The sequence below is a fragment of the Diadema antillarum genome, unplaced genomic scaffold (assembly GCF_040938485.1).
Source record: "Diadema antillarum isolate AM-2024a unplaced genomic scaffold, OU_Dant_1.0 seq00001933_RagTag, whole genome shotgun sequence".
In the NCBI taxonomy this organism is placed as follows: Eukaryota; Metazoa; Echinodermata; class Echinoidea; order Diadematoida; family Diadematidae; genus Diadema; species Diadema antillarum.
The window spans coordinates 181,954-198,837 of NW_027272595.1; the positions used below are offsets into that span (position 1 = coordinate 181,954).

The window sequence follows — 16,884 nt, forward strand, 5'->3', positions numbered from 1 at the left end:
AACGAAGATTAATTGAATCATGGTCACCCTTGAGTTGTCGCGATGTCCGGAGCTGCAGCGGTCAAAGAACGGTCGCTCAACGATCGCTCGCCCGCTGCGACCCCGATGAATCGCTCCACAGGTCTGTGATGGGGCTACAGCTCTGTCGTCTGCAAGAGTACGTCGTAGTTTCAGTTTTGAAGTGGTTATTCTAAAAGTATATCGCTTCACTGTCAGCCGCTTATACAGTCAACTCCACAAGCCAAGTATGCTTACAGAATGTTCCTGCATTTTGCAGGCTCGCCGAGAGTGTTTATACGGACTTTTCGACGAATAACAATATTGGATAAAAACTGTCTCTATCTTGATCTTGCATGGAGGAGCAGGAGTGAATTGAATTCGTGCGTGCACTATCCATGTATTGATTTTCGTCGATGAGGGCGCTGTTCCTCTGTTATCCAGTCATTGTTGTTTCGCTTTTCTTTTTTTTTCTTTTCTTTTTTTGTTTCCTGCTTTAAAAGAACTAATGATATGCAATGCAATCATTTTGACTTGTATTGATATAATAATGATACCCTGATCATCACATATTTGACCAAATGAATATTTGATCATGTGTCATAAATTGTTTTTCTTCTATACCGGTACTCACAATAAACCTTCCAAACTAAGATTTTGTCAATGACATCCATCAATCCGATCATGTAACAGCACCTTCCCCACGACGGACCATAACCTGCATATTTTCTTGCCATGTCTTTTGTTAATCTATCTAGTAACATGTGGCCATGTATAAGAAGACCTTAAAAATGATAACTTGCTATTTTCTTCTATTCTGTGTCACAAAACAACTCTGCTAGGAAGGGCTCATGAGTCACCTGTCAAACAAGTAATGTTCCCCCTAAACAAACATATCCTTTAGAGCATGAAGAATATTAACCTCAAGGGTTTCACAACCCAACCTTCCTGATGCAGGTAGATTCAACAGGGTTCACTCCCCCACCCCCTCCCCACCCCTAAAACAAACAAACAAACAAACAAAAACAAAATTGTCATTGCTCAATTATTGAAATGCAAAAATTCCCTGTAAAAAGAATTTTTTTCCCTTCTGAGTCATAACAAAGACAGAAATTTCATGAAGATTCAATCTTCAAACTTCATCAATTTGAAAATTTTCTCATCAATTTGAAAATTTACTCTTAAGCAAATGGGAGAATTGTGAGACCCTGATCTAGCACAAATTGTGCAACTTTTATTATTTCCTAACTTTCCTGTTTCAGACACAATTTCAGTGAAATCTCCACCATTCTTGTTTATTTCAGTTTAGGTATTAAAGCAGATGAAAAATATGACTGCCTTAGAAACTTCAAATAATATCTACATGCCATAAAGGTGGTGCTCTACATATCTAATGACAAAATCAAACTGGAATCAAAGATAAATGCTCATTTTTATTCTCAACTCAACTCACAGCAAATCATTCAAACCTTTTGTGAATGAAAATTAACAAAGCCACAGGTAAGCAAGCTAGAAGACTTGTTTTGCATGTTAATTTTTATTTGCTCCAGGCAAGACAAGGGGACATATTATTTCCTTTCCAAACATAACAGGTACAGGTGGTAGACAAAAAAAAAAATTCAAAAAAATCAAATAATGAAATGCAATGGTCCAGAATATTTGGCAGTATGCACCACAATAGGTACAACTTACCATATACAGTACACAATCAGTCTCTTTTCACTTGTTATTGGTTACGCCATATATTTAGCGAGTATGAATTTTTGCAAACTGGAACTTCCCGACGATTTTGCGAGTGCTTAAATTCGCGATCATGGAGTCCTGTACCGAATGGTGAAATGTATACGCGTACGTCACATTCATAGCTTGATCAGAGTCAATATTTTTGCATGCCTTTAATTTCACGAATAGGACCCGACTCGCGAAATTCACGAAAATAAAAACCTCGCGAAATATTCGGCGTATACAGTACTTCTGAATAGTAAATACTGAAACGACATCAGGTGAGATGAACTGACTATAGCTAGGTTAATTTGCACTTCAATTGGACAATTCTCAGAGCCAGATGAAACACCAAAAACACAAAACAAAACAAAAATCAACCAGCTGTCTATGTGCTCATAGTGGTACAGCCAGAAGGCTTGATGCATTTCTAGATTACAATTCTCTTTTACACTGATACTTATAATCTGTTTAATAAGCATCAGAGAAAGAAAAAAACAACAACAAACATCTGGTTCATTTTGAATGGATACTAAGATCGAGTAATAGAATACAATGTATAATAATATACAGCATTTCACATCACTGTAACAAAGCATGACCAACGTTCTTTTATTACATCAGTAGGATGTTAATTTCTGGGTAGCATGCTACATTCCAACTGCCTATAATAATCATTATAATCAATTGAGCGAGAAGTTGGTGCTTGAGAAGCAGCAAGACTTTTAACTCTAGTTCAGTCAAGAACATGAGAATGTCTGTCTCTTTAATTCTCATTATGTGCAATTTCATGCTTCCAAGCTTTCAATTATATGCAATGTTTTATAATTACAATGGCCTCTGTCTCCAAATTGTGTATTGAGACTTGGCAGTTCAAGGAAAAAACAGGAGTATGTCTCCCAGTATTTGTCATTGTCAGTGATGTTGTTGAGAGTAGTCTGTGTAAAGTACTTTGGACAGTACAGGGATGCAAAAAGTTGGTAACATCCTGTATATTATTTGACAAGGTGATATCAATGAGTGAACATAAATCTCAATCAACTTCAAATATACTGCAAATGATTGACAAATTGCCCTACATCGACATAAATAAACACTGAATTGATCAGTGTTTTAGTAGTAGCCATGATAAAAAATCACGGGCGTACGTTCAAATATATTATCCATATATTCCTTTTACTTGTAAGATATTTAAAAACCAAGGTTGTCCGCATATTGTAGAATATGATATAGGCCTTCGCATCACTTTCAGACATTCATATCTTGAAATACAAAACTTAACAAATCAGTAACAAATATGTATGCCATTCTTATGTCAACAACCACATATGAGTGTCTTACACACGAAGCCTTTCCCACAATGTACAAACTACAGTTTGATAATAGATAAACAGCACACAATTTCTACAGTAACCAGTAGCTCAATATAAAATCTCTCCATCTATCCCACAGTCAAGACATTGCAATATGCTACCATCAAATAATGCAGGATAAAAAAAACCCTTTCTTGAAAATCATCGATATTTTGTCTACAAAAGAATATGAATCAACAAAATATACCATGAACAATATAATCTCAGAGCTATAAGCAAGGAATTAAACTCTTCTCTCATCGAGAAACATGCATGCGTGGGTGCCAAAGTTTACACGACCACTATTAACAAACTGTAAAACCTTGCAGCGCATGGCTACACAATGGAACAATTAGATCCGGCTTGGTAGAGGATGCAAGAATCACACGGCTGAGTGCAGGCTAACCATAGGGTAAATTTTGCAGAAGGAGATATGAAAAGAAGCACCCTAAATTAGAGAGCGCGGCAATTTTTCGGCTAGGCTGTGGCGATCATGTATGCATTCCATGCTCACTGACATTTTTGTCACTACTCTCACAGCTCAGCTGTGCCCCTGATGCCTTTCATGACGTACAGCTATTGTTGTGCTGATCCTTCCGAACTGATGGCAAGCTAATTAAGGACTAATCATCTACCTTACCATGGGGGTGCCGGCTGGGTGGACGTGCAACTTGACGTGACAGAGCAATGTGGTGTGGAATGAGAACTAGACCATATTATTGGGAATTAAGTGGTTTCACACCATACAGTAATGACTCAATCATAACCATATATATGAACACATACTCATGAAATGCCAGTGAAAAGTTACATGTTGTGTGCATGAAGTTTTGCATTGTTTTTGAGTTGTATCAGTTGACAGCTAAGAGACATATAATCCCATACATATAATCTCCTACATATGCATAATATCAAAAGAAATGACAATTCTCATGGAATACAGCTTTGTTATGTCATTTGTGAGCAAGAACAGTTAACTCCATCATGTTGATGCAAATTTGAATATGTGGCATTAGTACCCTTATTTTTACCACAGTGCCCCTCTTTATCTTGGACTTTTATTTGTTCTACAAGATGTGATAATTCTAGAAAGGTATGATTTAATAAATTCTCTGAGCTGATGACATGAACAATTCGATGGTATTTCTACACTTTAAAAAAGAAATAGATGGCACATGAAAAGATGACAAAAAGTGTCATATCAAGTTTATTGTCAAGGACAATGAACGGAAGAAGTCTCACTTTTAAAAAGTCAGCACTACACATGTCCAATGGGGGCTTGGCACAGGAAACCTATTTCTCAGCCTGAATTGTTTCAGGATTCTCTCAAGGTAATTCAAGTAAGATTATCAAACCTTCGTGATACAAATACAATGTTTGACCTTCACAAATGGAATTAACCTAAAAAAAAAAATGCGAATTAAAAACACAACAACCTTAAAAAGTTGTTGGATCTCTTCACAACAATTCTGATAATATCTTACCAGTCAATCAAAACTGCTGATTTGGTTCTACTAAGGTTTTATACACACCTACTGGTTCAGCTCACACAATTTTTTTTTTCTACATGAACACTTGTGCATTTGTTTGAACATCACAATATCAACAAAAATGTCTACCAACTACATACCTGCCAACATTTCAAGATGAAATATCTTACTCGTGGATTGCAAAACTCTTATTTTATATGCAAACTGAAGTTAAAAATCTTACTTTCAGTCAAATCTTCAGAAAACACACATGAAAGGTATATCTAAATATTTTTTTTAAATCTTATTTCTCTGACAAAAAAAAAATCTGATTTTGCTATTTTTAATGTAAAAAATCTTACTGAATCTGATAAAATCTTATTAGTTGGTAAGTATGTAACTAGAAATATAGTCTTTGAATTGTTACTGTGAATTTTCCTAAATACTGAATGATGCCCACTGGGATGATTTATGTTTTTCCTCACAGTACCATGGAAGATTTTTAGTTTTATTAAGATGTGTCACACAATTGTTAAATGATCAGTGGTCAATCTCAATAAGTTAGTTTGTCATTTTGTAATGCTGTTTTTTTTGTGTGTGTGAATAATAACACAGAGAGCATAAACTCACGAATTATATACAGTTTACATACATTCATATTCTCATACAATAAATAGTTGTGGTCTATGTACAAAAAAAACACCCCACAAACAAACAAATAAGCAAACAAATAAATAAATAAATAAACAAACAAACAGACAGACAAACAAACAGACAGACAACCCAAAACACAAGGATTACTTGGTCACAGATTGAAGCATTGTGCAATATGACAGTCAATAAACAACATTACAATAATCAGATCTCATCTTCAAGTCTTCTGTTCATCGTCTTCTACTGAAATAGTGTGGTAACTTGTGTCTTCCACTCATAAATAAATCAACTAATCAACTAATGATGCACACACATTCATGGATATAAACATTCTTTTTGATATAACATCTTTCCGTCTGCTCTGGGGGGACAAAAAAAAAAATCCATGTCATACATGGTTGTCTGTGTAATAACACATTTCTGACAAATTTGTCATAACTGTACATTATATTTTAATACTTTTCAATGATTTCCTCTGCATTTAATTCTTTTTACACAATTGATACTGCTAATCACACTATAACACCACCATATTGCGACAGGTCTTCTTAAATCAACAAAGCTCGATAGAGACCATTTCCATACTGTCTTCAGTTTAAAAATGCTCTACAAAAAATCAGACATCATTAAAAAGATCATACTCAAAACATTTCTGACAATTTCATCAGCACCATCAGTCTGAGCTGATGTGGTATATTTCATCTACATAAATTTAAATTTGATATTATAGTTTTTAGAATGTCTATTTCACTGAACACAATTTGTACAAAGAGTTGTAATTGATAAATTAATGTATAGGTCACAAGAGCAAATATAACTGGACAAACCAGGTACTTTAATCTTTGCGCAAGTTAATATATTATACAGTAATTGTCTGTGGCTACAGAATACCATCATACTGTGACGGCATAAAAAGCTTAACCATATAGATACAGAATTACTCACTGAGGAATAGAACTTACATTCTCATATGTATTTGATCACAACAATTTTTTTGTTTGTGGTAACTTTTTTTCTAATGCAAGGTTTATGAAGTTGTCATGGAGATCTTCCTCTATTATCTAAGAGATATAGCAATGGTAGCAACAGGTACATCACACAGCTTCCATGAAACTAATAATTAATTCAAAAGGTATTATGCAAACATCCAACAATTAACACTATATGCTTTGCAATAATGCACATTTGCTTATGTTAAGCTGTAGTAGGCCATATTTCTACATTCACTTGCCCCAGGGTGTAGGTTGGGATAGCATTATACACAGTACACTTACAGTACACTTACAGTACACTTGTCTTACACACTGTGGACACAATGTCTCCAAAAAAAAATGTGGTTATAAATATTAAACATTGACTCACATCAAACAAACAACATACAGAAGATACAAAGGTGTGCAGGCCTGTGCTCAACTGTCCACAAGTCCTCTGTTGGTATGCCACCTGACCGGACACAATGCCCTCAGACGGTGTAGAATTGAGTGGCTGCTGATGACTGGATCTCAATCTGGCCCATCTTGAACTGCAGCCGCTTGAGCCACTTGAGGAGGGTGGTGGCATGGTAGGAGGTCACCTCCCCTTTCATCAGACTTGGAGGTGGCCAGTTCTCACAGTTCTGCAGCCTAACCTGCAGGCTTCCTGGAAGCTACCATTGGACATTGAGGGTGCAAGTTTGAGAAAGTTCATAATATGTTTGTTTTGTTTTTGCTTTTGTGTTTTTAAACAACGCTTACTGTCATATTGATAGTAAAGGTTACTGCTTACAAGCATTCTGCATTCTTCGACATATGAGTACAAAACTGCCGATAACACTTACACAATTGACATGTTGGTCAGGTCACAGTCAAATGGCTTATTTCAGTTGTTTCTGCTGGCTTGTAATTCTGAACCTGGCTTTCTACTTACGCTGTGAAATTTAGAATTCTGGTGCAGTTTGAGTTCAACTATAAAGTTTATTAAGTAGATTACTTGATTACAACAACACTACAGACAAACAAAACAATTGAATATGCTAAGTCTTGCATTCCTTCTGGTCACAGAATGTGGTCATTTGAGAAAATCATTAAACTGAACATAATGAAATTCAGTTCAGACATACCTTGGAGGGATAACTGAACAGAATTGGAGTCCACATGGGGAAAAGCTGAAGATAGAAAAGAAAGCATATGTAAAAACATATCATTTTTTTAGATTTCAGTTACTAGAACTATTACATTCTTTATAAACAACTTCATCAAAACACTGACAGATATTCTATGTCTCTGTATTAAAAAAATGAATACATCAATAAGTCTTAACGTCTGAACACGCAAAAAACCACAAAACAACAGATCATTCATTTCTTGTCCTACGTATTTAGCCCATTGAGGATGGACTGATTTGGCTATAACACGCATTTCCCATAGACACTAGCCCAAGTATTTTCGGGACTCGTCTTCAACGGGTTAAGAGTTATCAAGGTCGCAAGCAGTGCAAGTGCACACTGACTTTTTTGGTTTATTGGTCTAGGCGTTTTGTGAAGTGTTCAGAAACTCTTTGATCTAAGTCTGTATCTATATGCTTTTAGATTTGGCCCTTCTTTGTATCATGCTAATTCCGACCTACAAAAATCTTTACAGATGGATTCTGGTGGAATTATCATTTCTGTTTTCATCTTATCTGCTGTGGGAGCAAATTCACCAAATTGATAATGAGCACAGAGCGGGAAAATGTGCAATCTAAAATCTGATTCCTTGGAGATTAACTGTATCAACTCACCTTGGCAAGCACTGAAGAGTTACACTCCTGCAGGGCTTCCATCAGACTCAAGAAGTGGAGATTCACCATGTCAGCCAACTGTAAACAACAGTGAATCAAAACATGATTTCAGCATTTGAAGGACTTTACTTGGAAACTACCACAGATGTGATGGAGGGGGAGGGTGGACTGAAAGAGGAGAGAAAATTTTTACTTTGATATGATGACTGGAAAAGGGTTAATATCTTTGGGAATGACATTGGCAAAAACAACAAAATGAAATGTGGACATTTGACAACATATCTCTGATGAATTCATCCTTTTACAAGATATACAATAAAGCTAAGATCCAACCCACGCAAAATTGAAAATTTGCAAACTATCTATCAAAAATATCAAAGCATAAAGTAGATCTTTTTTCATTATTTAAAAAAATGGAAAATAATTTCCGTTGCAACTAGTGACATACTTGTAAGCTTTGTGATACATATATCTACACCGTTTTATATCTCTGATAAAGAGTATTCTAAATAATTGACTTCTGATATTTGTTGGAAATGAAGTCACTTGAAAGAGAGAATTGAGAGGCAACAACAACAATAACGATGAAAATGACAACGACAAAGCAGCAACGGCACAAGATTATACATTCCCCACTGTACATAGTCATAGTCAAGAGTTTGATTCATGCTAATCAACGAGCACAAACTGACCACTTTGGAGTGTGAGAGGAGTTGAAGAACTCCCGGAGTGACCCTGCTCCAAAAGTCCATGATGCTGAAGGTTGCTGTGGCATGCTGGTCCGAGTTGGGAGGGTTCATGCACGCCATCTGTTCACAGTACATGGTCCAAAGCTGCAGTTGTCACAGACAAAAAAAAAACATGTGATAGCAAATTTGAATACTGTAAAAGGGGAAATTTTTGTGGTGTTGAAATTTTCGCGCATTTCGCGCAACCAGAAACTAGCGCGAAAATAAAAGCCCGCAAATATTTTTGCTTGCCATATGTTCCTGTGCGTGACGTCTTGATTCCGCGGAATTAAAAACACGCGAAACTCTTTTGACCCGGCCAAGCGCAAAAAATTAGTCGCCTGAAAATATCCACTTTTACAGTAGTAAAATAGAGATTTCACCGAGTGGAAGTCATGAAAATTCATTTTTAAAACAAGTGTGTTAGCAATGGTTGCAAATAGGACAGCAGGCTGTCTGGCCCACATTAGTAACAAGAAACATCTTTAGCAACAGTAAAATAACACAATGGATTCATGACATGCAAGATCTAACAATGACTACCAAAGTGTGATGTCATAGCCATTCATCAGCATGGAAACTTGTTCTAAACAACGTCACCTGGGGTCCGGTTCATGAAGTCACCACATAAAAGTCTTTACATAAATCTCAGAATGGCCAAAGTCGCTCATATGTAGCTATGAGAGACTTTCAAAGAGAAGTCAAATCCATTTCATGAAGTCTCTCATAAGTGTGTCTTATGAGCGAAAAGTTATTCACAAGACTTTCATGAAACGGCACCCAGGCCCTAGTGTGCATGCGCGTATCTGGTTCCAACCCAGGCTATAACAGGACACTGTGACATGATCAACACTTTGGTACTCTCTAGAGACCAAACAGCCGGAAGACAATCTCACCTGGCAGAGGATAAAGGCATGGAAGAGGGATGACATGTGGAGGACTGAGGCCTTGGACTGCTCCGCGAAGCCAGCCAGGATGACCTGAATGTGGTCAGCAATGTGGTTTCCAGCGTCCAGCGGGATGGGCTGGCTGACCAGACCGCTGTTGGTGAAGGAGGGTGGGCAGAGGGCTGCATGGGTCAGGGAGCCCAGGAGTAGCCAGGACAGGAGCCTCACGTGAGCGATGCAGTCTATGAACTCCTTTGGTCTGAGAAAAGGTCATGCAACATCATTACATGAGGTATTGATGAAGGTATGGAGGTATTGATGTTATATATACTTTAATTCTGAAGACAAACGCATCAATGCAATACTTCCCATAACTAGGGGAAGAAAGCATGACTGAAGGTGTGCTAGAATAAAAACTTGGCATCTTGAAATAAATGAGGGTCTATTGATGTAACCACTGTGCTTATTGTACTCCTATAGAGATGCTTATTGTTTTATCATTCTCCGAAAGACAGCGGCAATATTTTCATCATATTGGCAATAAGAAATATGATGTCAGAACTAATACATCTTCAGCTCATATGGGATTTGAATCACTCAATATCATACAATTTTCTGATTTATCCTAAATCCTTTTACGCTTATTCAATATACTGTATAAGTGGATATTTTCGCGCGACTAATTTTTCGCGCTTGGCCCGGTAAGAAGAGTTTCGCGTGTTTTTAATTCCGCAGAATCAAGACATCACGCACAGGAACATATGGCAAGCAAAAATATTCGCGTGCTTTTATTTTCGCGCTAGTATTTGGTTGCATGAAATGCGCGAAAATTACAACACCGCGAAAATTTCCACTTTTACAGTACTGTAACAATATCTGAAGACTTAAAGAAAGAAAGTATTTTGAAGTTTTGTCTTTCCATATTTTGATCATATGTCTAACTGTCACATTACATAGAACCCATTAATTTTCTTACACCAATTCTGAAAAAAAAAAAAAAAAAAAAAAGGGCATACATGTATCCTAATCATGTGTGCCGTGTAATAACAATGACTTCATGGTTCTTACCCCTGCTGGACTGCCGAAGGTGGGTGGTAAAGCCATGGGAGGTAGCGTTGGATGGCCTTACTACCTTCACGCTGGTTGGCCTTGGTAAACTCCAGGGCTACTATCTGGGCCACACCAGCCTTTAACTGGCTACCCAGGGTGTCCTCATTCAGATTCTGGGATCCCCCTCGTAGGTTGTTCTGTGGGGGCAAGGTCAAGAAAGATGTGCTATTACTAGAATTTGTAGAGTCCATCATGTAGCATTCAAAATATATTTGCAGTAAACAAAATGACATTCTGAGTTTAAGCATAAGTCAGTTATTTTATTTCCATGACAGGACATATTGCATCATTCTTCACACATCAATTCCAAAAGCTTTCATCACGATATCATAAAACAGACCTTTGTTGATAAAATAGGACACTGACACAATTGTGCATATCCCTCAAAGATAAATTACATATCATACGATATTCTACAAAGAACAGCTTGCTTGACCTTTAGTCTGCAAAAGATAACCTCATACTTTCAGCTGGACATGAAATACCAGTACAAAAATCAGAACAAATTTTTACTGCAACACTGGCTCAAGAATAAGAAAGGGTAAGATATGTTTTTAGCAAGATTAAAATCTCACTTCAGACTTTGTATTCTATTGACCATTGCGTTTTGGCACATGTTGACGACTGAGAGCAGCAATACAGGAAGCTACACTAATTACAACAAGAAATCACCACGTGTCACCTACTTTGACTTTGGTAAGTGTGTGAAGGTCTCCAATGTACTCTATGGCATCACTGATGTACTGCCTCATGCAGTCTGTGGCTCCAGTTGAATTCTGGCAGAATGAGATATAAAGAGATGGAAATCAATAAATACAGTTAACATCACATATGTCATCTGCCTCATATATCATGTGCAGCCAAAAACTGTTTTCTCTGATCTGCCTGATATTCACTAAAGAATTTTCTTTAGATATTATGGTTCAGAGGATAAGAAAATAGAATATCAATCACAGTGCCCCTGGTTTGGGATCCCTGGCAGCAGCAGTTGTAGTCTAATGAAATGTACTTTATCCTCATTGAGGGGACTTCCAGTTGTTGATCATGTGGTTAACTTGCTTACACATTCACTGCCTTCTTAGTAATCCTAAAAAACAACTCCAAATTTAATTGAATTCAACTCAATAATGCATTTTATTCGGCCATCACAACATATTTCATTCAATGCTATGATAAGCCGTGTAAGCTGTCACTTCATTCAACAGGGTCATTCAATGGAAGACATAAGAGCAAAGAAACAAACAAAAGGATGGCAACTGAAACAAAGAGTCTATCCATTCGCAGATACTGTGGCAAATGTAATGCACAAGAGAAAGAATTTTGTGGGAGATTCTGCTAGGGGAGTCAAAAATTGAGCTATACTTGGTAGGCACTGACCATTGCCATCTCCACATCTATGTCAGCCTCCATGTGACCAAAGTCACTCATCCGTCCTCCCGCATCCATGGCAACAAACTGGACCAGCTGGATGAGGTTGATGTCTGGAAGGCTGGTCTTGAATTTCAGCGCCTGGACCAGTTCCAAGGATATGACTCTGGCAAAGGATTGCTTCTCCCTCTCCTGGAGAACAGGAACCGGTGTATCGTCAAAGAGGAAGAGGGACTTGATTAATAACTTCTTCTCATCTCTTTTCCCTTTGATAAATGGACTAATACTCCAGTGTGAATGGGCTATATATTGTCACTTGAAAATACACAGGGGATTTATTGAGTTTGTGTGTGTTTCTGCATGACATGTGCATGTGTGTGTGTGTGTGCATGTCCACGATTCAGTGCAGTTAATACTTCAAGGATAAGACTCCACAAGATGAAACCTTGCATCATGCTATCATACGACCTGAATAAAAACTAATGGTTACATGTTTTGCTTTTGACAGAAATATCATTTAAGTGCTAGCAACACCTTGTGAAATGACTGCCTTCATGAAAACTGTTCGCACAGAGAAGCAATTTCAGAAAATATTGTACATGATTACAAGTTCTTGTAATGATCCCTTTCTACGAGAGTAAATGAAATGATTACTCCTTACATAAAACAGCTACAAGAAGAAATCTATCACAATATAATAGAACAGTGGAAAATCGTATGTATTCCTTGTCAGTCATAATGCAACTTGACGGAAATTCAAATAGATGCACATGAACAGGAACTGTATCAACAATCTGAATAACATTTGATAATAATAAGAGCCCCTTGACACCTGCATACCTTGGTGAAGATCCTGTTGCAGAGGGTGCAGATCTCTAGCAGGTGAGTGAGCTTGAAGCGGGCCTTCTCAATGGCAAAGCTGACCAGTTTGCCCATGGGCTCCAGCAGGGAGGGTAGGCTCTTGGTGGCCGGGCTGCGGAGCAGCACTTCAAAGATGCGGAACAGGTCGTTCACATCACACTGCCAAGCATGAATACAATAAAGCCTCCAATATGCCACTTTTACTGATGCCTGTCACGTTGCAATCAACTTGAAAATGACAACTTAATATCAAACTTATGTATTTACTGTCAGATGACCATTCGCCATTGATGCCACAACTAAAGATTCTTCTACTTATTTCAACAAGAACAATGCATCAGGATGTGTATCATCATACAGTAAATTGTACAATGCAGACAAGTACAATGCTCCAGGAAAGATAGTGTCAATGTAAGCAAATGCCCAGCACCATTCAATGATGTACACATCGAATCTATTACCTCTGCTATTATCATAACTTTTTTTCTCTGTCACATAACTGAATCAGACTTAGAACTAACACATTATCAGACTTAGATCACTCGCATTAATATCTGAATCCCCAGGCCAGAGGTTACACACTTACGTTCTCCGGCATAGAAGTGATAAGCTTGCGGAAGAAGGTGTCAAAGAGGGGTATGAGACCACCCCATGCTGTGGATCCCTCAATGGGTAGGGAGTCCATGTAGTCAGCCAGGTTCATCAATACCAGCATGGTGCGCAGTGGAGGCAGGTTACGCCGATCATTCAGACCCTGATAGGGAATCACACAAAGGCATACAGAAATTGACATCGCAGTCAGGTATCGTATGTGTCATATATTTTCATGAGAAACACATTTTGCAAATTGGAACTTGTGTGACAGCTTTGTGAGGGGTTGAATTCATGATCCAGAATGGCAGTGATGGAATGAAAAATATGTACTATCCCTTTGTAAAAGAAAGTTAGTGATTTTTTACTTTGGAAATGATATAGAGCATATTCAAGTTATGAGAGGTAATATTTTCCCCAAGTTGTAAATTTTACAAATATCAGGTAACTTGCAAAATCTGTGAAACATACCACATATACAGTATCTATTACTGTGATAAATTTCTGAACATTTTCCATGTTCAAATAACATCAACAGGTATGTGATTGGCCCAGCACCTTCTTTAAGGAATTCAAACATACTATGACTTTCTCATCAGTTCATGTTCATGCCAATCACAAAAACAGCAAAACAAAACGAATACACTTAAAAATTTGATGATTCAATTTGAGTTGTACTGTAGCTTGTGTGTTAAATCTTCATTCACCATATTAACAAAGTACACTTTTAAGAATAGATTAATTATCAGGATAATGAAACAGAACTTCAGTGGGCATAATTACTGCTTTGAGAAATTAAAGTGATCGCATAAGTGTACCTATGTATGTACAACAAATCCCACATATCCCAACATTAAATGATTCTGTTGTTGTTTTTTGTGTGTTTTATCCTTGGTCGTTTTCTGTTAGACTGACAGATATAGCTCATGAAGAGTGGTAGAGACTAGTGAACTACAGAAGAATAAACTATAATTGACCCACCTCCAGGAGGTGGCTGATGGCATCCGTTGGGCTGAGCTCATTGAAATCCTGCAAGGCAGCAGCCATAGTGGGCAGGAAGGACTGGTCTGATGGACAGAACAGAAATCAACCAAACTCAAACCATTACAACTAGTACAACCAGAAACATGCATTCTACATACTTCAGTGACTAATCAATCAGGGACGTCATTGGCTGGTCATCTATCCTTCTCCTGTATTGATCACCACATTAACAAAAGAGGGAAATTGTGGGTAAGGATACTCCTGATTTAGTAATCACTGAACTGACCTGGCATGCATCACCACATAAATGAGTTAATTGAAATATTCACTCTCACTCTAATATACCTTTAATGATGAAAATGGTATTTTGGAAGAAGATGTCAAAACCCTGTACCAGTAAACTCCACTGCTGATTATGTGAACTCCATTATTTCATTGTGTTAATCAGATATGCAAAAAGTTAGCACATCAGACAACCCATACAATGAAAAAAAGAAAAAAGAAAAGGAAAAAAGAGGACAAGCATGTTAGTAGCCAACACATGCAGATGGAATACATTTTGGTCTTGAAAATGGCAAGATATTCTCAAAACACAACATCTTGTCTATCTTTTACCTGATATACAAGATCTATGATGCACTCCTTAATATGAGCTATGTTGAGATCAATTCTTGTGAGGTAAGCACATCACTTTGAATAGATACATTACAACTCATGCTTACAGTAGTTTTTATCTACGCAGAAAGTGTACAAGTTGCTGTTACCATTTGCTCATACCCATGGTGCCTCCACACTGATCAATTAAAAGTTGCCTTGCCTGCAGCACCAACATCATCTTACGTAGTATAGATCTCTAACAAATAAAAGAAACATAACTCAAGACATTCTCGTTTAATTCCACTAACCTTCAATCTTGCTGAGGAAGAGTTGTGGGAAGATTCCATTGGGAGCCAGCTGATGCAGTGTGCAACGAAGGAACTGCTTGGCCACAGTGCATGAGTGACCCGGAGGTGAGCCAATGCTGGGTGATGGCAAACAGAAATTCCTTAGTCATAAAGATATTTCTTCTTCATTTCTTTTGCTTCTTTTGTGTATAAAAATCATGTCATGGAGAGATGCTAACTCACAAGACATATGGTTGTGTAGTGTTCCCTGTGTAGACTGAATATTCCAAATTCACCATCACATTTTCCATAGTCAAATTATGAACTTGATCATCTGCTAACCAAGAGATTCCTTTTTGTTTTTCTTGAAACAGAATAGAGCTGGAGATATATTTGCAACACGTGACATAAACTTATCTTGACAAGTGCAAAATCTAAACTCTAACCTTAAAGTGGGTCTGCATTGGTAAGAAACATGTCTAGCGCCATCATAAGGCTCATTTCTCTCTGTGGTGCCCAGCATGTCCCCCATAATGCCGAGCGGCGTGCATCAAAATTAACCCGTTCCATACTGAATTCTGATATTCCCATAGACTTAACACACAGAGGTTCCCGTAGGGGATGGCCTAGCAGCGCAGCGGCTCGCTTCGCTCCCGCATTATCTTGCGCAGTCCAGTGCATACATTCACGTACCACAGAAATCTAGATATCGATACCGTTATAGGTTGTCACTTATCACTTCGCGATGCGCGATCTGCATGTATGTTTTCAAACACTGTCTTCGACACTCAGATCGTTTATTCTGATCGTTGTGTCGAACTTCAATCTGCGATTATGTCGCGGATACGACTTGGTAAATGCTGGATCCAGTGGGAGGAGATGCGAGCTGTTTTTATCGGCAAGAAATGAACAAGATAAACGTTGCCCTTGACAGCCTATCAAGCCATTCAACACAGGATGACTTTGCTGGTCATCTGCTAGCTGCTGGATGTCCACCACTGGGCATCAGCACTGGTGTCGAGCCTATGAAGCTGTGTGCCAGGATTGCGGGATCAGCCCGTCGTGAAAGTTCCATTTGCACTCAGACTGAGTCAGAAGCCTCTGATAAGCCATGGTGGGTGAAACTCAACTTGTATGATATACAATTGTACCTACTTTTTATTCAGTTGCAAATGACATTCACTGAACGCTGAATTTATAACCTTCCAAATCCATGTAACGACTAACGTTACCGTTACTCGAATTACCGCTGCGTTGCCGTTGATCATCATAACATCGCGATGAACGATGACAAAATTTAAAACAACCTTATTCACGTTTTTTTCAGTGATTATTACAGTAAATATTGACGTCCAACTTACGACAAGAAGTGTCTATGATGACTTGATGACTAGACCTAGACCTAGGCCTGATTAAGTCAATTAGTGAACGTGTAGGTTGTCTCTACGGTGTAGACCCATAACGGGCCATATAAGTATCACTACTAGTATCAATCAGTATGAACGTTTTCATTTTAGCGT

General features: G+C 37.9%; 1 protein-coding gene across 1 annotated transcript in view; it reads right to left on the reverse strand.

Annotated features, from left to right (window-relative positions):
* Positions 1 to 6,562: 6,562 nt before the first annotated feature.
* LOC139713256 (protein unc-79 homolog) overlaps positions 6,563 to 16,884 on the reverse strand; it is a 55,141-nt gene continuing 44,819 nt past the window's right edge. The window contains 12 exon segments of the mRNA XM_071625001.1: positions 6,563 to 6,839; positions 7,293 to 7,337; positions 7,952 to 8,029; positions 8,644 to 8,784; positions 9,576 to 9,825; positions 10,635 to 10,813; positions 11,363 to 11,452; positions 12,054 to 12,236; positions 12,885 to 13,064; positions 13,492 to 13,659; positions 14,478 to 14,563; positions 15,386 to 15,501. Coding sequence (XP_071481102.1) covers positions 6,657 to 6,839; positions 7,293 to 7,337; positions 7,952 to 8,029; positions 8,644 to 8,784; positions 9,576 to 9,825; positions 10,635 to 10,813; positions 11,363 to 11,452; positions 12,054 to 12,236; positions 12,885 to 13,064; positions 13,492 to 13,659; positions 14,478 to 14,563; positions 15,386 to 15,501 — 1,699 coding nt within the window. The 3' untranslated portion in view covers positions 6,563 to 6,656.